This window comes from Gasterosteus aculeatus, chromosome 16 (assembly GCF_964276395.1).
Source record: "Gasterosteus aculeatus chromosome 16, fGasAcu3.hap1.1, whole genome shotgun sequence".
NCBI lineage: Eukaryota > Metazoa > Chordata > Actinopteri > Perciformes > Gasterosteidae > Gasterosteus > Gasterosteus aculeatus.
Genome location: NC_135704.1, coordinates 17300594 through 17325771, shown reverse-complemented (window position 1 = coordinate 17325771; position 25178 = coordinate 17300594). Strand labels below are relative to the sequence as shown.

The following is a 25178-nucleotide window of genomic DNA, read 5'->3' as shown; positions in this document are numbered from 1 at the left end:
AATTTCAGAGGCACTTGAACTGTAGTTTAGCATTTTGATCAATGGGACTTTATACTTCTCCACTACATTTCAGATACAAATGTTGTACTTTCACCATTTGACAGTTTGTTACTTATTCAGATTATAACAAAACATTATTGAGCTTAACCTATTCCTCAGCCTAACATAATTTACCAACTGCAGCATGAATACAATAAACCAGTATGATTCTGCATGGAAATTGATGCATTAGTAATAACAATTCGGCAGCCCTTTTCTGCAAGAGTATTTATACCTTGCTGATAGTGAAATAGTTTTACTTGGAGTGTTTTAACAGTGTGGTGTTTCTTTTACTAAAATAAAAATCGGAATACTTGATTCCTCCATGAGGCAGAAATAAGTCATGAGTTGGCAGGTCCTCAGCAGCTGGACGCAAGCTGCTGGAGCTGGCACATGTAACATGGTGCGGGGGGGCCGGTGGGTGGGCGGCCGGGCACTGCACCCAGCCAGCAGAGAAGTGGGGTCAATGGACGCTTACCGTGCTCGCCCTTTATGCCGTAATCCTTCCTCGCTTTTCTGGAAAAACTGAATAGCACTAGAATCACTGACTCGATTTTTGGATCTCATTTTCATGACAAAGCGATTGTTCCCCTTTTTTGCCTCCACCGTGCAGTTTATAAACGTGGGAAAGTGGGGTTATAAAAAGGGGCTGGCGAGGGGCTGCTGCGACACTGAGACCTCACAGGAACCACCAGCACCACCATCAACACCACCAGCAGCACCACCAGCACCAACATCTCCGGGGCCGTCCCACACACTGCATCCAAAATGGGCAGGGTGAGTTAAGGCGAGGTGGGACTCTGGTAACGCTGTAGCGTGGAGGTAAAGAATGAATGTGGGGGGCAAACGCTCTGTGCAGGTATGTGTGTCATATATATATATATATATATATATATATATATATATATATATATATATATATATATTTTACACTGCCAGGGGCCGATTGCTCTCCACCAAGAGCTTAAAGCTTCACTCCATCGGGAAGATACAACGCTTGCTGAACAAAGAAAACATGGATAGTGAACGAGATATAAGACCCCCCCGTTGTCCTCCCCCCCCCACACACACAGATTGTCTTCTACGAGGACAAGAACTTCCAGGGACGTCGCTATGAGTGCGACAGTGACTGCTCGGACTTCCACGCCTACCTGAGCCGCTGCAACTCCATCCGGGTGGAGAGCGGGGCCTGGGTGGTGTACGAGCGGCCCACCTACACGGGCCACCAGTACGTCCTGACCAGGGGGGAGTACCCGGAGTACCAGCGCTGGATGGGCCTCAACGACCGCCTCAGCTCCTGCAAGATGGTCCGCTTCGTAAGTCTGCAGCGCGACCTCTGACCTGTGAGGTCGCCGCTCTTCTCGGCCGTTTGCCGAGCCGATGAAAGCCGCAGCGAGCACAGAGTGATCGCAGAGGTCACACGGGGCTGTTGATGCTACCGATGACTGCGGGGCTTTGTCGATGTAGACCAATACTGGGTGGGGCGGATGGAGGGGGCGGGCGGGCGGGGGTCGGTTCAACTGACCCACAGCCTGCAGTCAGATTCAGGGGACGCCACTTACACAACAAGTACAAATCCATCTAGTTTGTCCGGGCTTCATGTGTACGGTTCTGCACTACACACTACAGATGCAGATCTCATCTCCCTGTTCATCTACCCCCCCCCCCCCCCCCCTCCCCTCTCCTCCCAGACCAGCGGGAGCCAGTACAAACTGCAGCTGTATGAGAAGGCTGACTTTGGGGGCCAGGCCTTCGAGGCCACGGAGGACTGTTCCTCCCTCCTGGAGAAGATCCGCTGGAGGGAAGTCCACTCCTGCAAGATCCTCGACGGCTGGTGGGTTTTCTACGAGCACCCAAACTACCGCGGACGCCAGTACTTCCTGGAGAAGGGGGAGTACCGCAAGCCGGGCGACTGGGGGGCCGTCAGCCCGACGGTCCAGTCCTTCAGGCGCTTCACCGAGTGAAAGAAAACGACCCAACGAGCTGATATTTGCGATGATTTTAATTCACTATGATGAATAAATAAATAAAAAGAGTCCAGAAAGCAAACTGAGAACATTTCTTTGGCTTTTCCATACGTGAGGCGTTCCTTTCCTTCGGCAACTGTCATGTGTTGATCTTGGCACCAGGGTCCCTTTACAAAACCTTCACAGTCTGTCCTGTGTAGTCCACGTTCTGGTTCTACAGTGCCCCCCCCCTGGACCTCCAGCGGATCGGATGAGAGCTGAAGGAGTTGGTCAGAATCAGCAAATGATAACGGTAAAAATAGCTGATGGTCCTGCTAAATTGAGAGTGTGTGTGTGTGAGGGGGGGGGGGGGGGGGTACATATTGAGGCATCAGCATTAAACCGAGGCAACCAGATAAAAGCTTTCACAGCTTCATAGAAGTTCAGGCTGCAGCTCTGAGGTCCACAGTGACCGGCTGAAGGTTGAAGTGAGTCCCAAAGGAGAAACAGTTTCCTCCCCCACCCACCAGGAGCAGCTCCGCTTCTTCTGGGTCCGTCAGCTCGGAGCAGAACGAGTGGAGCATCAGGGGCCAGGGCACCGAGCTCTGGAGCGGGCAGAGATTCATCGGTTAGCCCCTCGTTAAAGACGCCCAAACGCAACCCGCGCGGTGTACAAGCCGCGGCGGTGAACGTGTCTGACCGTGTCCAGCCGGAACTCCAGGCTGCTGCGCGCGGCGAGGTCGATCACGGCGACGCCCGGCACGCCGTCCGGATGCAGCCAGACTCCGCCCACCAGGAGCAGCCTCCCGGCCATCACGTGGGCCGAGTGAGAATACCTAAAAACGAAGGTCGGAAACCTCAGGACGCGGCCGCCTTTTGACTTGGGGCGTTGTGAGAAGCCATACGGACCTGGGAACAACGGGGGGCCGCACCTCCACCCTCTCCCAGCAGAAGCCTCCGTCGGTTGGCCGCAGCACGGCCGGACCCCCCAGTGGCACCCCCCTCCTGTCCAGTCCTCCAAACACCACCACACCTCCCTGATATGAACAGGCAGAGTGGGAATGACGAGCCTCCGGGGGCACGCCCTCTACTGGGACCTGACAGACACACACACAGACACATTAGGGGTTCGAAGATTCAGCGGTTCGCATCGATGCATCGGCTTACGATGCGATGGCCCCGATCAAAAAAAGTGTGCACCGGATACCTTGTGGGATGAATCGCGGTGCATCGTTTCTAACATTTTTGCATCGGTATAATCCGGTGTATTTATATAGAATCGTGTGTAGGCGAACACCATTTAATATTTAGAAATGTGTCCAATGATTTGTGACCAATAAATTTTATATTTAGACAGATGCCTCCTCTCGAACTGTTTTCTAAGCGCGCTCAGCTCCACTGCGGTCAGTGGCCGATTCTCGCGAAGTCTCGCGCGAGCTGGAGGAGAGAGCGTGGGAGAGCGTTACCATGGCGGATGGAGAGTTAGACGTCCCGAAAAGAAAGATGGGAAATTCGATAAATCCCATGCCGTCTGTAAAATATGTCGTGCTGCCATAAAGTACACCGGCAGCACAACTAATTCAGGGACGCACCTGAAGAGGCGACGCGGTGAGACGTCTGCCTCCTCCTCACATTCAGGTGTGGCTACAGTGGCGAGCTCTACCAGTACACGTGTCGAGCAGACTGAGAAAAGTATTGCTTTTTTTCATGCCCCGCTGGCTACCAACTCAGCGAGATCAAAGGCAATAACAGAAGCCATTGCCTTATTTATCTGTAAAGAGATACAGCCTCAAAACGCGTTTATTATGTGTTGTCTGACAAATAAATAAATCATTATGTACCATATTAAATTGCATAGAATTATATTATTTTGCATCGCATCTCGTTGAATCGCATCGCAATAGGGGTGACTCGTATCCTATCGCATTAGCAGCTGCTTTCATGTATCTTTAATGTATCGGATCGTTGGCAGTGCATCGAGATGTGTATGTGCATCGTCCTCAGTGATGAAGATGCACATCCCTTAATACACATAAATAATGTGTTGAATAGAATACTTTTACGGAAGCTTTATGACTTCAGGTGAGACGCGGTGGGAAGAAGCAGACCACGTTGGTACCAAAGGTCAGAAGCACGATGTTAAGCAAGATGTTAAACTATTTCAAACCTCGGTCCAGTGCTGCTGGTCTACACTCAGGAAGCCGCCGTCGCCCAGAGCTGCCTCCGATTCATTCTTTCCACCGAACACAAACAGAAAGCTTTTGCCTGCGAAAAAAAAAAAAATTGGAAATAGATTTGCTTTATGATATGAAATGAAAAAGAGGGAGGCTTCCTGTTTCCTCCCACCTTGGTGACTGACACTAGTGGCGGTGTGCCTCCATCTCGGCGCCGGCGGGTCACCCGTACAGACCATCGGCTCCACACAGAGTTTCCGTGTGCCGGGTGGGCCGAGGGCGTCCGGGGTTACTCTCATAAGGCCCCTGATTGGGTTCAGAGGGGAGGAGCGGCCCCCGAAGACCACGACACCGCCTCCAGGAAGAGCGGTAGCAGTGTGGTAGAGTCGAACACCTGGGAGACCCCAACGCATCGCGATCAGCCAATAATCGTTGCAGTGAGAGAGCAACAGCCAGGACATTTCAGCCTGCATGTCCTCGCACCTAAATCTACTGTTGGTTCCACGCTGACGGATCTCCACCCTTCCTGGTCCCTGAGGAGTATCCGGGCCACCGGCCCCCTGCCTCCTCTGGCCGAGCCTCCCGTTAGCAGGACCTGCCCCGGGCTCACCGAGGTGGAAGCCATCCCCAGCCCCTCCGTGTCGACCGGCACGGGCCGCACGCTGAGGGCCGCGGGGCTCCAAGATGGGCCAATAGAGGCGGCTGGAGGTTTAGACACCAGACAAATAAAAAGAAATATAAAAAGATATGAATGATGAGCTTAGGCGCGCCGGTTGTCCATGTGGGGGGGAAGTGAGCGATTGCTACCTGGAGCAGGCGGGAGTAACGCCTGAGCCATCAAGGAGCCCCGGGAGGCAGTAAGGATGAAGTAGTGTGAACATTTCTGGTGCCACTCCTGAGGACAGAGACATCCTGTGAGGTACTGTTACCAGGAAGAGGACAGCGGGACAACCAACCGCCCCTCGATAAGGGAAGATGCCTTTGGAAGGCTGACCTCATATTCGTCAAACGGCTCCAGGCTCTCCACCCTGCGTCTCTCCTCCTCGGGCACCATCCCGAGGTAGAAGTGGTTCATATCCAGACACACGCACTGCTCCCAGCCCTGAAGACAGGGACCACATCTCAAAGCCACGGATGCATAGACAGAAACTACCCCCAAACGTGCACAGGTTGTCACGCGCGCGCTTGCCTGCTCCAGGAACCGTCGCCTCTGCGCCGCAGCGTCCGGGTACCGCCGAAGGCCGTGGAGGGTTGAATTAAGCTTCAGGAAATGATTTTGCATGACGCGGCCGAAGGGATCGCCCGGATGCATCTGCTCGTACAGGACGAAGAGCGACTGCGGCAGCAGCTTCGACGCCCAACTGATGACGGCATCCGACCTGGAAGGCACGTGAGACAGACAAATCAAACGGGTTTCATTGCGATCACAAAAGGCGCCCCAACTGGAGCACATCGCCGTCCTTACGATTGTGTCTCCATGTAGGTGAGCACCACTTCAGAGAGAATGAGGGTGGGGGCAGCCCGGTCCAGACCGGCGGCACCCAGAGCCTCCTCCACCCGGGTCTCCTCTCTGACATCCACCCCGATCAGCCGGTACTGGGCGCTGGACACGTGGACCGGTCCTGAAGGCACAGCGGCAGGCATGAAATACAACGCAACTAACCCGCGGCGGGGAGGAAATGTCTTCGATCGCCATCGGCGAGCGGCGCGAGGGAAGGGACTGACCCGCGGGAGGAGCTGAGCCCGGCTGCAGCGCGTCCCTCAGCGTCACATTAGAAGCGATCAGGGCGGCTTTGCGCCGGCTGACGTCGGGGAAATCGACCTCAAACACAACCGCCCTGTCGAGCGCTTCGTCGGCGTGCAGGCGGAAATACGCGGAGTCGAACCCGGCCCCCAAAGACAGGATCTGACAGAAGACGGTATATTGAATAAATGTTACACTTTCACGCTACTTTATTAAATATAGAGTCGAAGACTATGCCGTTCTTTTACTTGTCTCATGGGGCAGTTCTTGGTCACGTGCAGGAACCTCCTCACACAGAAGTCCACGGCTTTCCAGCGCACATAGTACCCCCTAAAACATACAAATACACCAAAGATTATTATTTTAAATGCATACTACGATCCACATGCTGCTTCTACGTTATGAAGTATTTGATTCTGAGCTCTCAGGAGCCACGTGTGACCTGCCGACCTGTTGATGAGCGGGGCTCTCCTGGCCTCTTTGCACACAAAGTGTCGGAGGAAGTCGTCGTGGAAGTAGCGCCTCGCTGCGGCCGACAGCTTGCTCACCACGCTGCTGTCGTTGGTCCCCTGCACCTGCATCGAAGCGCCGTCACGACACAACACAGCACTTTAACTGTACTTATCATGGCTCTTATCTATAGCGAGGTGTAAATGGACTTATTTGATGAAATCACCACTTTCTTGTTTCTGGTTTGTATCTTTACGGTGGGAATGAACGTGTTGTACATTACATGGTAACCCGAGCACGTGATACTTATACTGGTTGCACGGGATGGAAGAAATACTCAGAACCTTTGCTTGAGTAAAAGTAGCAACTGAGCAAAGTAAAGATTGTTAATTGTTAAAACAATGCAGTGTGTTTTGGGCAAAATTTCCCTATCAAAGTAACTGGAAGCAGAAAAAGAATGTTGATCAGAATCAGCTTTATTAACCATCCATGTATATAAATCATACAGGGAATTGACTCATGTGAAACTCACATATCGGTATATTGCACATTATTAGAATGCTAGTGTATTAATGTACAGTTACTGTTAGTATTGGACTGTGTTGTATAGTATAGTATTGTATTGTGTGTGTTTGTAGTGAAGATGAGATCAAGCAAATCTTTCAACTCTGTTTGGTAGCTTGATTTATAATAATCCTGCATGTAATATAATGCCACGTTTTATATATGTAGAATGAAGGCTGTCAATCACATGTAGATGAGAAGTGCAGTATTCCCCTCTGCTATGCAGAAGCACACAGTGGCATAAAAACACAACATTCGGTCATAACATTCGTGAATGAATCAGTGAGACTTACCGCGGAGTCCTTTGCCTGCTTCTTTCTGCTTGACGTTGGCATGATGTTAAAAGCTACCACATGCCTTGGCGGCTAAACTCAACACACATTCAACTGTGTATTTGATAAATATGAAAGTTGTGTTGCATTGAGATTTGTCTCACGGATGCAAATAAGACTTCCGAAGGCCTCCTATCTGCGCCGCAGCGCCCCCCGCGGCCCGGAGGCCGCTCGAGTAAAACTGCCGTTCAAAACCCCGTTCAGATTACTACAACTTTAAGGAAAACGTGTCTTTATCGCGGCGGTGATACGCTTCTCTGGGCCTCGGTCGCACCCGTGGTTGTTAATTGAGTGTATATTCGTTCCCGCTGATGAGAGAACGATGAGAAATGAGCGCACATTAGTACATATAATAGAAATGGGTGAAGTCATTGAATCGGTCGGGGGTCCCACAATGCGGCACGCAGTGCGCATGCGCCGCTTTACCGGAAGTGTTAACGTTATCGTCCACCAGCTGGCAGCCGAATTGTCAACAGTCGCGCTTGCTGCGGAGGACGACAGTCGAAACGGTGAGTGTTCGGATGTTTTCCCCTCGGTAGCGTTCGGTCAGTTCGACGACGTTTAATCCTGCGTTTAATCGGGCGTCGACTATATAAATTCAGTCTTAGCGTCGTCCCAGCTGAGTGCGGGCTCGGGATGCGATGCGGTGGACGGGTGAGTGAGTTAGCTAAACGCTCACCGTCACAATGGTGTTGCTGCACCAGACATCACAGGACGACGAGGTCTGATGGGTCAGATGAGCCGTCTGCTGCAGTGCCGGATGGTTCGCGTCGGTTTCCATATGGACAGCGGAATACGGAGCCGAGTTTCTCTGCATGACGACGGGACACATTTTCAAACCTGACCGTGAATCAGTGGAATACAGAGGAGGCATTCAGGGTCGTTAAATCCCAAGCAATGCGGCTGCAAAGCGACCTGACCAAACCCAACGGGGGCTGTTGTTGAGAGAGAGAAAGGACATTGTGAGATATGGACATAGGAGACATTCACTGCTGCTGAATGTGAAGAATCGCAGTTGGAAGGCAAACTTTCTATTCCCTCTAGTCCTCAAAAAAGTCCATTCTTGAGGTTTGAGAAACTGAGAAAGAGCCAAGAGTGTGCCTGAGGTAAACCGTGATGTAATCCTGCAACCAAACCAAAACGTTTCCCTTCTTCCCCCAGAAAGAGACGCCCGAGACGTCATCACCGAGGGATCGACTGTGCAAGTGACTGTCACGTCCACGGGGAGGAGGCCCAGCGACCCTGCCGTCTCCTACGCGGGGGCCCCCGACCATGAGCTCCAGAGGGAGTGGAGGCCGCTCCAACGGCACACTACCGCAGACCAAGATCTGCCAGTTCAAGCTGGTGCTGCTGGGCGACATGGCCGTGGGCAAGTCCAGCCTGGTGCTGCGCTTCGTCAAGGGACAGTTCGACGAGTTCCAGGAGACGACCATTGGAGGTGAATGGGAACCCGGGAGGGAGGGGACGAAGGACGAGGGACGGCGGTTGAGTGCTCATCAGGTGATCGAAAGGACACGTGGTGACCTGTCGTTTTGTTGCAGCTGCCTTCCTGGCTCAGTCGGTGTGTCTGGACGACACCACGGTGAAGTTTGAGATCTGGGACACCGCGGGACAGGAGCGCTACCACAGTCTGGCTCCCATGTACTACCGAGGCGCGCAGGCCGCCATCGTTGTCTTTGACATCACCAAGCCGGTATGAACAGACACTGATCCCGTTGTTTTGTGTAAGTGATGGAGGTATTACGCAATTCAAGTGTAACTGAGCCACCAAGGCAGTGTCACCCGATAAAGCCAGAGATGATATGGCGGCATGCTGCGGAGCCACTTGCCTCGGTGGCCTCTGCCTGGTGTGCACAGGTGTGTTGGGGGCTGATCTGACCTTGGTGCTGTGTTTGTGCAGGAGACCTTTGAGAGAGCCAAGGCCTGGGTGAAGGAGCTGCAGAGGCAGGCCAGTCCCAACATCGTTATCGCTCTGGCCGGGAACAAAGCCGACCTGTCGGAGAGGCGACTCGTGGATTATGAGGTGAGGAGCTCGTGTCCCGATTTTAGTTCATATTAGTTCATATTATTGGCACGATGGGGGGGCTTGAAGCAGCGCTTGGCGGAAGGTAGGAGGACGTCTCCCTTTTAACTTAATCATGCTTCATGCACTCAATTAAAAAAAAAAAAAAGATTAGATAAAAGGGCGCGAGGCTCTATTGATTCAGTGGTTTTTATCAGGATTGTTTGGCTGCTCTGTGCTGAAGTCCTGATGAGTCGGCAGCTTGTACATTTCGCACGTTTATTCCTCTCAGCTGTGAGCGTGTATTTAAATGACCACTGATGTTTTATTTGTATGTGTTGTACGGAAAAGGAAGCCCAGACGTATGCTGAGGACACCAGCCTGCTCTTCATGGAGACCTCCGCTAAGACGGCCATGAACGTCAACGAGCTCTTCCTGGCCATTGGTGAGTGTACAAAAAAAACAATAATGACAATATTTGTATGTTTCTATTTGAACGCGTCTTTCTTTTTTTCTTCTTCATTTTCATGCCAAACTATTTGTGTCTTTGCAGCAAAAAAGATGCCAAAAACCGACACCCAGAACCCGACGCACGCTGCGCGACACCGGGGGGTCAACCTCCAGGACCCCGACGCCCACTCCACCCGAGCCTGCTGCGGCGGCGGGAACTAAACCTCCACCATCCGCACCGCAACCACCACCCCTTCCGCCATCCCGTCTCCTCCAGACATCTTCCAGGGGCGGGGCCTGGCGAGCTCGCCCTCCACTCATCCTCCTGTCCGAGCAGACATTCAGACACAGAAAACCCTAAAAGGAGAGAATAAGAGGAAAGGAAGAGCAGACCGAGTCGCAGGAGAACGACGTCAAATGTCCCACGTGTTTGTCCCTCGAGCGCCACAACGAGGCGGACGGAGAGGAGAGAATGTGGGAGACCGCTGCACGCCTGTTGTAGTATTTAGCACTAATTTGTGATGTTTATTTTGTGTGTATCGTGTTCACTTCCTGATTGTGTAACAAAAAAAAACAAAATCAATGCACAGAATGAGCAGCACGCGCTGGCGAGCGGCCAAGAAGGGAAAGGGGAGAAAAGGAAGAAAGAAAAAAAAAGGCCCGGACATAAAAGACACTTTTCTTCTCCTCCTTGTTGGAACTTGCACTTGCTTGCTTTGCCTCCTGCTTAGACCCGAATCACTGGAAGCCACATCGTGTAACCCTGGAATGATCCCGTCTTCTGTGGCCCCTCCCTCCCCCACATCCACGGCGCGGCGTGCTGAGAGTCCGTTTGTACGTATTTATTGTCCGTTGTTTCGACGGCTCCGGGGTCTGAGGCCTCCCTCCCTCTCCTCTAAACTCTACAGGAGTTTGTTTCTCGTTAATCCGTCCGGTCGGACGGACTCGCTTGTTTTTGAGTGATTGCTGGAGGTGCTGTGTTCCTAAAATATTTAGTTTTCAACGCTCACAAGAACAAATGTGGGAAGACGATGTAGACTTGATCTGAAGTGTGCGTGTGGTCATAAGACTTAAATATGATGTATGAGCAGTAAATGTTAATGACACGTTTGTAGCAGAGTAATTAATCCCTAAAAAGAAAGTATCACTACATCAAAAAAAGACTTTGAATCCTCGCATTGGGTGAAAAGTTGAATCTCACTTCCTGATTGTTGTACTGGTGCTGGTTGTCCATCTCTGGCTCCGCCCAGATCTCTAATCTGGCTTCACATAAGTGATGTATTAAGAGAAGGAATGAAAGTTAAATATTATAAATAAAACCTGTACTATGCCCCGTAGGAGTGTTTAACGCCCCCCCTCCCTCCTTCAACTGTCCGTTTGTCCTGAAGCAAAGTTGTCCACCATCAAGATGCAGTGATCTGATCTTCATTTAACTCAACGTGATGCTCTTCTAACGGAGCCGTGTGCTTTGGTTGCTGTCCGAAAATGGAGCGAATTGATGAAAAAAAAAAAAAAAGACAAAACAAAGTGCCTATTTGTGGGTTTCTTTTTCTGTAAATGGTTTTGTGTGCTTCGTAGGCCAGTGCGGGAACAGTGTCGCACTATAAACCAACAACGTGTCGTTGGGTCGTGCTGTATCGCCTTTGTGTGGATGTAAAGATCTCGTTGAATACACTGTATGTCGTATATTGTCTTACTTCTAATGCAAGTGTGTGTTGATTTTAGCAGGGCACACTTGAACCTGAGATAGATTCTTTAAAAAAGGACTTAATGTTATAAATCTGTTGGATTTAAACTCATTTTGGTGTCCAGGAAAATCTTTTTACGGTTTATTTTCAGATTCCAAACCCGACAGTGATATAAAATATGGTGAAGCAGTTGCACCCTAAAATGATTTGTCCCCCCCCCCCCCCTCAGGGCACAAAAAGGTCCTAAAATTAAGCAATAAGCAGCATCCACCGATTCGCTCTTTCGTGATGACAAGTAGACAAAGTGGAGTGTGTAGTGTTCAATAAAGCTGTGTGGCACAGCGATGGTCGCTTTTCTTTCACTTTCAGCGTCTCATAAGTGAAACTGAAAATATTCCACAGACAACTCATGAGTTCTCTGCTGCACAACGATTTATCACGTCTTCAGTCTAAAAGCAAAACATTTTATTTTGAAAACTACTATTAAAACATTTTGTCCCGATCTGCTGCTTTCAAGACGTTTTATTAAATCGATACTTCTGATTAGAAGTATCGATTTAACTGTCTGTCTCCTCAGAAGCTGTATAAAAATGGCAAATAGATATTAACCTTAATAGTAAGTTTCACAAATCAATAAAAAAATTCAAGAATTGTCCATCACATTACAAAATAGTTAATAGTAGAGTCCTCACTTTCTTTTCCTGCCTGATCTCACCTCTGACCCCTGACCTCTAACCTTCAGTCATCATCGTCCTCCACCGCCGTATAGATGACCTGGTTCCTGCGTTTGATTCGGGGAGTCGGCCCTCCGCTGCCGGCCGCCTCGCCCTCGTCGCTGGTACGTTTGAGGGCACGTAAGGCGCCGGCCTCTTCACCATCATCACCCTCACAGCATTCCCCCCTCTCTGAGGAAGAGCGCGCTGCGGCCGGGGTCGAGTGGGAGGCAGGCGGCAGGTTCATCAGCAGGGACAGGTTAGTGGGGGAGGCGTCGGATTTGGGCGCGGGCAGAACCATCCGGCCGGGGGTGTGGCCCTCCCCCGCAGACACTTCGGAGAGATGCTCTCCGGCTGCTGCCGATTTTGGATTACAGCCACCCTCAGGATCCTTGGGTCCTTCCTCCCCCTCCTCCCCCTCCTCCTCCTCCTCCCACTCGTCCTCTATGGTGATCTCATCGGGGTTGTACGAACTGGACAATCCCGAAGTGTCTGTTGGGTACTCGCTGGGTTCGTCCACGCCTTCACCATCATCATCATCATCATCGCCCCCGAAGCCGCCCGGATGTCTGCTCAAGTCTACACCTCCCTGCCCCACAACGGCGTAGAGGTCGGTGAGGCCCAGCGTGGCGCAGAGCTCGGTGGTCTGAGGGTTGGTGTTACAGCTGGCGGCGGCGTGCGGCTCGGGCCTGTTGGGGTCGTACGGTTGCAACGTCCGGCTGAAGTTGTCTGGAATGGAAAGATCGCCGCCGAGATCCTTCACCACCTGCATCATGGCGGCTTCTGAGGGTCTAAAGTCCCACCTGACGGGTAAAGACGAGAGAGCGCGCGTCATTGTGTTACGCAAACTGCAGCAGCGTCGCAAGAGAAAAAGCCAGAACACACTACAGCAACAACAGATTTGATAGTTGCTACGGTAACTGAATCCGTTTAGGAGGGGATGCTCCTTCTAGTTATGGATCACTACACACAGCCGACCTTCATGCCAAATTTCAGCCTTCTCAGATTTAAACATTGGCCGGCGTGGTGTGGGGAAACGCTTTGCAGACTGATGCCACACAGCATGTACTTCAGAGCTTTTTATTTTAGTTTAATTTAAGAAACTAAAACACACTCTCGTTCCGTCCCCCTTATAACAAACGACGGCCTGAGTTTGCTTCTACCGGAACACAGTTTATTTGTTTCACAAGTTAAATATGTGTACCGTTCGTGCAGGCCGTTATTCTCTGGGGGGTTCCAGGGGTGAGGGGTGGTCCTCTGTAGACTGTTGGTGGCCTTTAGAATAGCGAGCCACTCTGGATCGTACTCAAGACCCTCGGATGAGCCCGCTCGCTCTGCGACGTCCACAATCTGCAACACAAGCGCACACGTCGTGCCTTAGAACCCACCACCTCTGCACCTCAGACGAGACGTCACCTCTTTGTACATTTAACGACCCGGTTTTCTCTCACCTGCAAGAATTCCCTGTAAGGGAGACACTTATCCAGAGACAGGAACTTGGTCGTACGTGGGGCAGCATTCGCTTTAGACTAAAGATAAGAGGATTTGCAAATAATACGTCGGTTTCAGGAATTGTTAAAATGTTTCAAATGTTTCAAATGTTAATACCAACGATAGCAGCTATTTGCTAAAAGGCCCTCACACTCACCGGATGCTGCATCAGCGCAGCGAATTTCACATGCAGATGTGCAGAGAACCAGTAGCTGGGCTGCAGGTGAGCCAGGAGCTCCTCGTTAGCGGGACTTCCCAGACAGTTTGACTCCACTTCCTGTCGCAGAAACTTCTTCTTCCTCAACAAGTCTGCTGTGTTCCCATAGCGGTAAATTCCACGAGGCCAGTCGTGGCTCATGAAAATGTCGATGGGCATCTGGATCTTAGCGGGAATAAACATTTGCAAATATACATTGTTTAGATAAATACATTTGGAATATTCGGGAAAACATGCAAAAGAACAAGTTGAATTTATAATTACCTGTTTCAGTTTGAAAACCTCAATATTTCGGATGTGGTACACACTTCGAAGTGTATTGGGATCGTATGGGGGGAATTCGTGGTGACCTTAAGGAGCACACATTTCTCATGAATACACTGCAGTGTGTGTACATCTGGACAGCTAAATAAATGAAGGAAACGAACCCCTTCTGTAGTCATGTGATTTGAAGATTCCAGATACGCCACCAATTCTAATCCCTTTGTAGCGAACAACACCAGCATAACCTAAAGGAAATACAGGGAGGTCGTGCCTGGGAATTAACAGGCGACAGGTCGACAGAACAACAACATTTAACTATCTGGTCCCCACCTAGATAATAAATGTTGGGTGCCACCCAGCCGCCATAAGGCAGCTCCTGCAGGTGGTTGGAGGCCTCATGGTTCCCTCCAACGAAGACGGTCAGGACGGGAGCCTTCTTCTCTCCAGAATAGTATCTGCACCAAAACACGGAAATGTGAAATGCTCTCACTCAAAACTCGCACTTTCTTCAAAGACGAAAAAAAGCAACAACAAAGAACTGACTTGTAAAAGGTCTGCATCATTCTGTACTTGGGTGGTATAGCCATACACTTCATGTCTCCTTCATTTCGCGCCGCTTGAAAGTCTCCACAGCAAAGCAGCAGCTCGACTTTAACCCCTTCCTTCTTCTCCAGGTAGCCGATCGTCTCGTAGATCTTGTCCAGCTCTCCGTGGCAACAGCCTTCTACCGCGATCTTCATGCTGAGCAAACCAGTAAGACCCTAATCGCACAGAGAATCGTGGTGGGGGCAGGATTTAATTCAGCGCCCACTTTAGCGTCCAGCATCCAGACACAAGGATGCTGAGGCCTGCTCCCAAGTGATTGTTTAGTGATCTGCAGGAAATTAAAACAAGACAGAAGTTGGAAACATTGATGGTGTTTCTATCATTCAGCAATCAACAGCGATCGGCATGATTTAAGTGAGCAGTTTTGACAAGGAAGGCAAAGATTGTCATTATTATTAAGAACATCCTTCAGTCAACATACTTGAGGTTGACAGAATAGCAGTTTTTCCAATAGTGGGAATATACAGTGGTGTGTCACCTTTATGGGAAGAACGAACTAAGGGACCACTTTAGTAATATTAAACATTCAGCAACGCTCTGGACAGTAAAGCCATCCCTTTCCGTTGTTTTGAAAACATTTCAATGCTGCTACTTGGCACTACAAGGTCTTTGCTGGGGTTTTCCTTAATGAATGGAGTAACGTTACTCACGTCCAGTAACAACAACACAGTAGTTAGCACTAAAGATTAGCCACATAACATGCTAGCTAAGCTACGCACTTGATCGAACAATGTTTCTCTCACAACTATACACGCAGAAAAATGAAGTGAGTACTTACGGCGACGACTGAATAACCGAAGGGTATATTTGTGGATATACTCCGTTAAGCTATACACTTTTTCTAAATACCATGCTTGTGTTATAGGCATGCAGCGACGAAAAATAATGAATTTTCCCACCATTCGTCTGGTATAACGCGCATGCGCAATACGTGATTCCGAGGATTTTTTTATTTTTATTTTATTGTTGGAAACAGATTCGACACAGAATGGTGGAATGCATTTTTGACATATACTTTATTATAGATTCCCTTCAGTTTGTATCTGCGATACAGTTTTTATCTAGTATTTATTTTTGTATCCATTACATATTTCTAAAGGTGAAGTATTCTCATCGAATCTAACCCAATGAGATATAACCTACGTCACATTCATAAACAAAATTTACTTAACTGACAAATCCACTGACAGATAGCCCGCTAAGTTAGCGGCGTTGTTTTTTGTTGTTGTTACATATCGGTTGCTAGCTCTTACAACTGAGCCAGCAAGAGGAATATAGTTACCTGTTTTTATTCAAACGCTAGCCAGGAGCGGCGTGATTTGGCTGTTGTTACTTTTTTTAAGCCGCTCACAGCTGCTCTGGGGGGGGCGGAGTGTCTGCAAAGTGCTGCGCCGATTGGGGCGCTCGATCGGGGGAAGAGAGATGGCGTGCTTGTTGGAGGCCCCTCTCCGCATCAGTGTGCTGTCTGTGAGTGTCACTCCCATGTTTTAAAATAGCGCTGTTTAAATTCACTATTTGCAAACTCCCACAGTGCGTGGTCAGCATCATTAGATCAGCCTTAATAAGAAGCTAAGGGCTGTCCTTCTACGAGGGGTTTATGTCTTCTGTTAGCCGACAAGCTAAGTTCAGGGCTTTGGAGCATAGAGCACTGTAGCGGTCCGCCTACGTAGCTGTTGGAGGGAACGGTTTTCTATGCTGACCTCGCCCGGACGGTCGGGGACGATCGGAACACGTGAAAGGGAGGCAGTGCACTGGCGTGTCCGGTCGCCCCGTCGGTGTGCGAAGGAGACCAGATCAAACGAACCATGTACCTGTCAGTGTGGCTCGGAGCAAGTTAGCAGCTAACTGCTATGAGTGAGAGTTCTGTCACTACTGTCCCAAACACGTCTAGAAATCCACACTTCGCGTGGTCTTAGTCCAAGCATCCGATATTATTTGTCCGTACCCACTGCAGCTTGCTAAGTAGAATCGCAAACGGCCGTTAAGCTACCTGTCGTTATGTGCTCAAAGTTACTTAGCTAACCACTAGCATACGGCTAAGCTAACGAAACTCACTGCCTACTTCTCAGGAGGTTTATTTACCGGGTAAAATAAGCGTTGTCGGCATCTGAAAGTCCAGCAGTTAACAAAACTGTGGTATTGTGAATTATTGTAGCAGGGGACAATGACTGTCAGGTGTACCGTAGATGAAGTTAAGGTACAATAAGTAGCTTTAACGAGCGCAGTGCATTAGTGGAACGCCCCCCACGCAGGGCAACGTTACGTGCAGCAAGGACACTGGAATCTGCCACTTCAGCTGGGCGCCTGTTTTGCAAAACGTCCTGGGCAGGGTAATAGGGTTCATTTTCAAATTGACTTATTTGATTAACTTATTGGGTCTATATGACGGATGAATATTTTTCTGCATTTTAGGTGTAAATTCTATGGCTACACTTTGAATAGTTTATACCACATTTAACATCACTGGAACCTCTTTTGTCATGCAATCTGTCAAATGTTGTTGGCGTTTATCTTCTTTTACTCTATTTTGATTATTGATGCAGTTTGGCACCTATGAAAAATCAAACAAAAAGCTAAATATGTTGTGCATCAGAATAGTCTGCGGGCCACTTTATGTAGTATTGTGTTAAACCTTTCTAGCAGTCACCAAACGCACACCAGTAGCAGCGCGTTGTCGGCTGGCCGAGCTTTGCTCCCCTGGTTTCATGAGAAACGTTCTGATTAAAGCTGACAATGAATTGCACACGTGTTTCTGTTGTCACGTGTAGCCACTGGGAGCCCTGTGCTGCCATGGATCATGCTATGACTGAATGCTTCTATTTGAGTTAAATTATCTTGAGTCAAAGACTTAAAATTGTGTTTTAAATGCTGTTGCTTTAAACAAAACAAGTCTTTTAAATACTTCTATTACAGATTATGCAGAAATATTGTGTGCCACGCACTTTCTCTGAGCATCTGAACCAACATTTGTCATTTAATTGATCTTAAAATGTTCTAAAGACTGTTTGGTAGACTTTTAAAATCTGAACTGTTGTACGTGTATCTGCATAACGGAGAGATGGAGATTCATTCCGATTAACTTTCTATCACGGTTGCTTTTCGTTAAAACGTGTGTTTTCTAAGCATTGTCTCTAAAGTTTCTGTTTCATTTGTGCTCATGCAGGAAGTCACTGCCACTAGTCGCCATTATGTTGACCGACTGTTTGACCCCGACCCACAAAAAGTGCTGCAGGGAGTCATGTAAGTCCAGGGAGGAGAGGAGAAGGGGGGAGAGAGAAGGGGGGAGAAAATGACAACCTCTGTTTGCATGCTGCTTTCCTGTGACAATCTATTTCAAAATGCATTTCAGTCATCAGTGTGACTTCATATTGCTCTCTCACTCACTTGTCTCGGTGGTTATTTTTAACTTGCGAAGGGACTGGCTCTGGTTACGGCTCATAGCGCTGCGCTAGGCGAGCACCTGAGTGGCTCGAATGCCTGCTGCAGCTGTACTTTTCCATTAGCCTCACTCACCTGCCATATGATATGATGAGGGGGCGCCTGCAGAGCAGAGCGAACCCTGCGTGTATGTGGGGGGGACCGCACACCTGATACGGATGGAAGCGCAATTGAGCCGTCTGCTGAGCTGCCTGTGAAACGCAAGGAAGACACGGCCGTGTACATAAACAACGGTCAGGGACGTAACCATGCAGATGAACAACGTCTGCTTGAAATTTAGAAATGTCTTCATAACGTCTTTCATGACCTGTAGGTTGTGGGCCGCAATCAGAGCGTTATTAACTCTTAAAACCTTCGCCGTTGAAAACAAATTTGTCTTGGTAACCTCAAATAGTCTCCCAGAATGACCCTCGTGTGTGTTGTGTCCGACTTCACAGTGACATGAAGAACGCCGTCATAGGAAACAACAAGCAGAAGGCCAATCTGATCGTCCTGGGAGCCGTGCCGAGGTAATCCTACTGCACGCAAAGTAAAAACGCATCAATGCAACAAGAACGTCGCATGGTGGAAGCGGTCAGCGGATGTCTTTTGCGTCTGTGGTTGCAGGTTACTTTACCTGCTGCAGCAGAGCTCGTCCAGCCCGGAGCTGCGGACCGAGTGTGCCGTGGTGCTGGGCAGCTTAGCCATGGGCACGGAGAACAACATAAAGTCCCTGGTGGACTGTCACATCATCCCTGCCCTTCTTCAAGGTTGGACACACGCGCGCACACACACACACACACGCACGCACGCAAGTACCGTCTGCATGCAGAACAACGCATTGGGTGCGACCAGGACCTCCACAACATTCCGTGTTTTGCACTCGCAGGTCTTTTGTGTCCGGACCTGATCTTCATTGAAGCTTGTCTTCGATGTCTCAGAACGGTCTTCATCAGTCCGGTCACTCCTGTGCAGCTGCTCTACACTGTAGGTTGTCTTGTACTCGTCCTGCCTGCAATGTACACATTCTGTCCCACACGGCTATCACCTGCGTCATTTAATGGGAACACGGCCGCTTCTAACTATTCCTGTCATATTTGGCGATGTGTTTTAGGACCCCACTGTGATTCCCCATCTAATGTCTCTGCTGAGCCGCTCACAGAGAACCCAGGAGTACATCACACAGATCTTCTCCCACTGTTGTAAGGTATTTGTTGGTATTTGTGCTCTCGCTCTCTCACATACATACACACACACACACACACACACTTGAAGCCAGACAGAGATTGAGCGTTGATTGGACGTTTGCTGTCTCCAGACCCCAGAGCACCAGACGGTTCTTTTCAGCCACGGCGCCATCCAGAACATTGCCCCTCTTCTAATCTACCATTCTTATAAGGTATACAGCTGTGTGTGTACATCATTTTAACCCAATTGCATGACAGCACTCTTCACTCGTAGCTAACTGTCTCTGCAGGTGCGGATGCAGGCGTTAAAGTGTTTCTCAGTCCTTGCCTACGAGAACACTCAGGTCTCCATGACGCTGGTGAACGGTGAGTCTCATCTCTCCTACTCGCGTGAGCGAGTCACTTTTTCGACCCCACCCTCCCCTGGTTCACCTTTGTCTCCGTCCCCTCAGTGCTGGTGGAAGGTGAGCTGCTCTCTCAGGTATTTGTCCGAATGATGCAAAGGGATCAGCCCATCGAAATGCAGCTAACGGCAGCCAAATGGTGAGCGACTTGAAGCCGCTTCAATCCAATCCATATGAATGGATCACTACATTCCCCCCCCGTACTTTTTCTTTACAAGTGTAACCCCCCCCCCCGACCCTCCTTTGAATTTCCAGTCTAACGTACATGTGCCGGGCGGGGGCCATCAGGACAGACGACAGCTGCGTAGTCCTGAAGGTCAGGCTTTCAGCAGACCTATTTACTCTGATAATCGTTGGCGCTTCTTTGTTAAACGTGGCTCCCTCCTCCCCCACGCAGGCGCTGCCGTGCCTGGTGCGGATGTGCAGTAAAGAGCATTTGCTGGAGGAGCGGGTGGAGGGTGCGGAGACGCTGGCCTACCTGATGGAGCCCGACGTGGAGCTGCAGAGGATCGCCAGCACCACGGACCACCTGGTGGCCATGCTGGCCGACTACTTCAAGTACCCCAGCTCTGTGTCCGCCATCAATGACATCAAGAGGGTGGGTCAGCGGGTCGGAGCGGGCCCGTGTCATGTGATTTTTAAAGTTTGTGCTCAACCATTAGTGACTTGGAGCCAACAGCTGAGCCGAGTGCTAACGTCTGCATGCTAGCAATGACGATACGATTGATGCATAGAAGATTATTTTGGCGTGCAAACTTTTGCTGATTGGCAGTCAACGCGCTGTATTCCGCTAAGGCGACAGCGCCGCAGGTATTTCAGTCTGGAGCAAAGTATCGGACGGACCAATCCCCAGAGCCGTGCCGCTAGTATGGCTACAAATGATCATCGTTTTTCTTAATAAGGCCAATTAAAGGCAATTTTAGTCAGAATAGATTATTTAGCTCAGACTTTTAGGCTTCGCCCAGTCTAGTTATTCTATGACCCCGGCAACCCTTCGTGTTTCTCAAGGAAGTCACAATTAGAGTCTAATTATGAAGCAGAGATGGAAAATGCATTAAAAAAAAAAAGTTTACTTTGTGCTCCGTGACCTGCAGCTGGATCACGACCTGAAGCATGCACACGAGCTGAGACAAGCTGCCTTCAAACTGTACGCCTCGCTGGGCTCCAACGACGAGGACATCCGCAAAAAGGTGAGCTTTTTCTGTTCTGCATACATAATCATCCACGGCTCCATCTGCTTGTATTTCTAATCGGTCGGTTGCTCCGCCTTCAGATCACAGAGACGGAGAACATGATGGACCGAATAGTCAGTGGCCTATCAGAATCCAGCATTAAAGTCCGCTTGGCGGCCGTCAGGTACGGGCTTCTCCTCCCAGTATAACCCTCTTGCTGCCTTACGTGTTTGAATGGAGTAAAACACCTTATGATTTATTTAGTCTCATCCCTGTACCAAGAATTGAATGGACACGGCAGTTCTCCAAAATTCAGTATTCAACTTTATTTAAATTCAGGTTTTGTTGAGAATTTCACGATGACATCGAAAGTGGATGATACTTCTAACCGGTGAATGAACTCCCCTTTGTCTGTCCGCTTCCATTTGGACTTTATTCCCCAGGTGTCTTCACAGTCTGTCGCGGTCGGTGCAGCAGCTGAGGACGAGTTTCCACGACCACGCGGTGTGGAAACCCCTCATGAAGGTCAGTGGAGTCTCAACAGGGGCCAACGGCATCTTCTGTAGGCCCAGAGAGCGCGTTTTGAGTGCTCGGTAAACGCCCACGGACTGAGATGTCGCCCCTGTACGCAGCTGCTGCAGAACGCCCCGGACGAGGTCCTGGTCATGGCCTCCTCGACACTATGCAATCTACTCCTGGAGTTCTCCCCCAGCAAAGAGGTCGGTACACCCACGCACACACAAACAGCGCGGCTCGTCTCGCTTTCATACTTAAGCAATGGTTTCCGTTGATCCGCAGCCCATCCTGGAGTCGGGGGTGATTGAATTACTATGCGGTCTGACCCAGAGCGACAGTCCTGCACTGAGGGTCAATGGGATCTGGGCCCTGATGGTAACTTCTTTTTAGAAACTGGCCGCTTACAACCATCAGAATCTTTAAAGGCTTATTGAATGTGTGCCTCCAAGGACTGGAAGTGAAGAACAATGTATTCCGCTCCTTTTCTCTCTGCACTGCAGTATTTCAAGGTTTTTATATTTGGAGTATAATAAACCCCGATCCTTCTGACTCGTACTGCCAGATCACTCCAGCACTAAACGTGTGTTTTGTGTTAAGAACATGGCGTTCCAGGCCGACCAGAAGGTGAAGGTGGAGATCGTTCGGAGTTTGGGTACAGAACAGTTGTTCCGCCTGCTGTCAGACCCCGACTCCAACGTGCTGATGAAGACCCTCGGTTTGCTGCGCAACCTGCTGTCAACGCGCACCGTGAGAAAGACACTCGCACACAAGCATGATGGGAGACTTTCATTTTCATTCATGTCCAGGAAATGAAGCACTTGCATGTCTTCCTTGTGTTGATGCCGTTGTCGAGTTGATTTTTAGTGTACCCGTGCTTCCATCCCACAGACAGATCTGGTGTGTGATGTTCTTCACAGGACGTAGTGACTGACCGGCAATGCTCCGTACTTTGAATTTGCATAGACTCTTGCATGCGTGCTGATTTGAGTTTTGTTTTGCTTTTGTTTGACCCTCAGCACATAGACCAGATCATGAGTTCTCATGGGAAGCAGATCATGCAGGCCGTGACCCTCATCCTGGAAGCGGAGCACAGTATAGAGGTCAAAGAGCAGGTGAGCCGTGCCTCCATTGCTCACAAATGGTTTTCCGACAGAATAATTTACCACTCCGGTACGAGCTCTGCGTGTCGAGTGGCGTCTTTTTGGAGAGAAGCGGTCGTCGGGTTGTTTCTGAATCACAAAATGTCCAGATAACGGCACTGATGTAACGCTCTCTTTACCCGTCAGACGCTGTGCATCCTGGCCAACATCGCCGACGGCAACGCAGCCAAGGAACTCATCATGACCAACGATGACATGCTCCAGAAAATCAAACACTACATGGTACTGCGAGCCGCCTCCGGGCTGCGGTGGTGCTGTGGCTGCATGCCTCCTCCACCCTTTCCCGTGTACCGAGTTCTCATGGGAAGCGCATGCTGCAGTGTGTCGAGCCAACCGAGGGCCTCGCTGGAGCTCAGATTATCATCACACGCTCGCGGTCCTTTTTTGGTTCTTCACAGTTCATTTTGCGTTCACTCCCTCTGGCGTATTTTGACAGTAACGCGCTTCCTACATGCCCGTGCTAAGGTGCCAAGCACGATTTATAAGCCGAGCTTTAGACTTCCTATTCAGGCTCATGTGACCTGTGCTTTTGCCCCATTTTCTTTCCCCCCTCACTTGCACATTTTTCTGACTCCTGCTCTTCCTGCAGGGACATTCCAATGTGAAACTGCAGCTCGCTGCCACCTTCTGCATCTCCAATCTAATCTGGAACGAGGAGGACGGTAAGAGACGCAGCACACGGGAGAGGAGGAGCCACGGAGGAAGGGGGCCGGGTTCAGAGAGGGGGAGACACAGGGGAGGGATTGCAGCAGAAAAACAAAGAGCGCTCTTAGTGCAGCATTTACCTCCCCGAAAAACGGCCACAGAGTGGCGCTGCACCAAATGAAGCCACGTTAGCTGCAATGCTAATGTTAGAAACAGATAACTACTTTTCAGATATTGCTAAGCTGCTGCATGCTCAGTTTTCACCAAACAATGTCTGTCCTGTCTGGTCTGGGCCCGAGGCCAATTTGTTTTTGAAGAGTTCTGGAGATGCAGAAACACAAGTAATTTGTTTTGTCGTCCCGTCTTTCAGTTCAAGCAGTGGTCAACAGCGATTGTGCCCACAAAGGTCAGCACAGCCCAGGTCAAAGTTACACAAATTTCAACTTCTTTTTAGACGCAAAGTGAAGTCTGTCAGATGATGACGGTGCACTAAGTTGCTTAAAGAAATGGCCATTTATGTCTTTTTATTCAGGGAAAATGAATTTGAAACGTGGTCCCTTAAATGCTTTGTATGAATGAATGGCGGTCTCTGCTCGGTGGTCCTCAGGTTCTCAGGAACGTCAGGACAAGCTGAGGGAGATGGGCTTTGTGGACGTCCTGCACAAACTCACCCAGGCCTCCGACCCCAACCTCTGCGACAGGTGGGTCCCAGCAGCCAATCACAGACACGCGCTCCCAAAAGACCCGTCGGACTGATGTCGTTGTCTTTCAGGGCGAAGACGGCGATGCAGCAGTACCTAGCGTGACCACGGAGGGGGCGGAGTCCTAACGGCCGCGGGGAGGGCGGCGACCTTTTCTCCTGCTGGGTTTGACCTCGAGGCTCGTTTCGTTGGACAAAAGACACCCGCGTGGACCCTCACGTCCCTTTAACACCACCAACAGTTCAGCTACACCCAAACCTCACGGTGGAGATGCTGAGACGTTGGAAAATCAACAGTTAGGAGGGATTCTTGTTCCCTGTTTTTTGGGGAGCGGGAAGGGAGGGTTTCATCATTGAAGTGATATCGATTTAATTTTTTCCTTTTGGGACTTTTTTTTTTTTTTTCCTTGTTGGAGTGCGGCAGCCGGAAACCGGCACCACGTTGGTGCGTGTGGACTCCCGGTAGCGGAGACGCGGGACACAAGAGCTGGGCGTTCGGACGGCAAAGCTTCCCAGCTTTACTTTAAATTAATAAGAATAGTTATTTTTTCAGGCGTCACAAACAAGGACACATTTTGGGGGGGAAAGAAACCGCCTATTTTGAAATATTGGTTGTTTTCTCTTTTTGTTTTTTTTGTGGATACATACCTCGTAAATTTATAAATATAAATATATATTTTTGGATTTTTATTTTAGACCCTCTGTTCCTTTTTGTTCATTCTCTCTGAACGATGGTTCCTCGCACCAGAGTTCACCGAAGTCTGATTCAAGTACGTGACACGGTCTCCAGAGGTGAAGAAGTGTTTCCATTGGTTCCAAAAAAAAAAAAAAAGTGCGTCCGTCGCCTGTCACTTCTGTCCTCCATCCTTTATGATCCCAATGGGAAGTGTAGTTCCAGAGTGCTAACTCTGACCTGCTTAGTTACTAATTAACGGTGACACGGGTCCGCCAAGCGGAGACGAGCGGGCGCACGTGGCCGCCGGTCTCCGTGGAACGGGACTGCCGTGTTCCGTTTGTCGTTTCTGCAGCCCCGACCCCTTGTGTGTGTGTGCGTGTGTGTTTGCGTCCGTCAAGCGGGATTTAACAAAAGAAGAAGAAGAAAAGAAGCTGCCTTCTGTCCTCCGGTGTGTTCTGAACAGTTTGAGACAGAGAGCGGAGCACCGAGCGCGTCCACGAGTGCTTCCCCGCCGTCAGGATGCACCTTGTTCCCTCACATTTCAAACCCCACTGAAACTCTTGAACGAACGAATGTTACCATTGAAAATATATGCAGAGCCGAAGGAGGATTTTGTTGTGT

The 25178-nt window shown here is 49.7% G+C and overlaps 5 protein-coding genes across 8 annotated transcripts; 3 read left to right on the top strand and 2 right to left on the bottom strand.

Moving 5' to 3' along the window:
* Nucleotides 1–487: 487 nt before the first annotated feature.
* Nucleotides 488–2088, top strand: crygs2 (crystallin, gamma S2). The gene is made up of 3 exons (XM_040201968.2): nucleotides 488–816; nucleotides 1113–1355; nucleotides 1731–2088. Exons 1-3 carry the CDS (start codon nucleotides 808–810, stop codon nucleotides 2001–2003), a joined length of 525 nt encoding a protein of 174 aa, XP_040057902.1. The 5' UTR covers nucleotides 488–807; the 3' UTR covers nucleotides 2004–2088.
* Nucleotides 2024–7392, bottom strand: lcmt2 (leucine carboxyl methyltransferase 2). 2 transcript variants are annotated; one of them, XM_040201963.2, is made up of 14 exons: nucleotides 7211–7392; nucleotides 6354–6478; nucleotides 6152–6233; nucleotides 5885–6065; nucleotides 5625–5781; nucleotides 5349–5538; nucleotides 5154–5261; nucleotides 4967–5054; nucleotides 4643–4861; nucleotides 4332–4553; nucleotides 4153–4250; nucleotides 2895–3082; nucleotides 2686–2821; nucleotides 2024–2590 (listed from the first exon to the last, which is right to left on the bottom strand). In XM_040201963.2, exons 1-14 carry the CDS (start codon nucleotides 7250–7252, stop codon nucleotides 2429–2431), a joined length of 1998 nt encoding a protein of 665 aa, XP_040057897.2. In that variant the 5' UTR covers nucleotides 7253–7392; the 3' UTR covers nucleotides 2024–2428. The 2 variants fall into 2 exon arrangements, with proteins under 2 accessions (XP_040057897.2, XP_077946676.1); XM_078090550.1 differs by having other exon boundaries at nucleotides 4643–4867; nucleotides 4973–5054; nucleotides 7211–7387.
* A 240-nt stretch (nucleotides 7393–7632) lies between these two features.
* On the top strand, nucleotides 7633–11732 carry rab5b (RAB5B, member RAS oncogene family). The gene is made up of 6 exons (XM_040201967.2): nucleotides 7633–7758; nucleotides 8411–8687; nucleotides 8791–8942; nucleotides 9150–9272; nucleotides 9603–9696; nucleotides 9805–11732. Exons 2-6 carry the CDS (start codon nucleotides 8522–8524, stop codon nucleotides 9921–9923), a joined length of 654 nt encoding a protein of 217 aa, XP_040057901.1. The 5' UTR covers nucleotides 7633–7758; nucleotides 8411–8521; the 3' UTR covers nucleotides 9924–11732.
* Nucleotides 11733–11803: 71 nt separating this feature from the next.
* On the bottom strand, nucleotides 11804–15639 carry dbr1 (debranching RNA lariats 1). Its single transcript, XM_040201965.2, has 9 exons — nucleotides 15459–15639; nucleotides 14618–14948; nucleotides 14405–14529; nucleotides 14239–14319; nucleotides 14075–14160; nucleotides 13751–13975; nucleotides 13554–13631; nucleotides 13307–13452; nucleotides 11804–12905 (listed from the first exon to the last, which is right to left on the bottom strand). The coding sequence occupies exons 2-9, from the start codon at nucleotides 14812–14814 to the stop codon at nucleotides 12128–12130; spliced, it is 1716 nt and encodes a 571-aa protein (XP_040057899.2). The 5' UTR covers nucleotides 14815–14948; nucleotides 15459–15639; the 3' UTR covers nucleotides 11804–12127.
* A 187-nt stretch (nucleotides 15640–15826) lies between these two features.
* armc8 (armadillo repeat containing 8) lies at nucleotides 15827–25167 on the top strand. 3 transcript variants are annotated; one of them, XM_040201960.2, is made up of 23 exons: nucleotides 15827–16147; nucleotides 17844–17920; nucleotides 18556–18627; nucleotides 18725–18867; nucleotides 18987–19084; nucleotides 19212–19304; nucleotides 19416–19496; nucleotides 19575–19650; nucleotides 19737–19827; nucleotides 19944–20004; nucleotides 20086–20286; nucleotides 20783–20878; nucleotides 20962–21044; nucleotides 21304–21385; nucleotides 21493–21579; nucleotides 21659–21751; nucleotides 21974–22123; nucleotides 22393–22488; nucleotides 22663–22758; nucleotides 23126–23198; nucleotides 23552–23587; nucleotides 23789–23882; nucleotides 23954–25167. In XM_040201960.2, the coding sequence occupies exons 1-23, from the start codon at nucleotides 16103–16105 to the stop codon at nucleotides 23985–23987; spliced, it is 2058 nt and encodes a 685-aa protein (XP_040057894.1). In that variant the 5' UTR covers nucleotides 15827–16102; the 3' UTR covers nucleotides 23988–25167. The 3 variants fall into 3 exon arrangements, with proteins under 3 accessions (XP_040057894.1, XP_040057893.1, XP_040057895.1); XM_040201959.2 differs by having other exon boundaries at nucleotides 23552–23602; XM_040201961.2 differs by lacking the exon at nucleotides 23552–23587.
* Nucleotides 25168–25178: the final 11 nt, after the last annotated feature.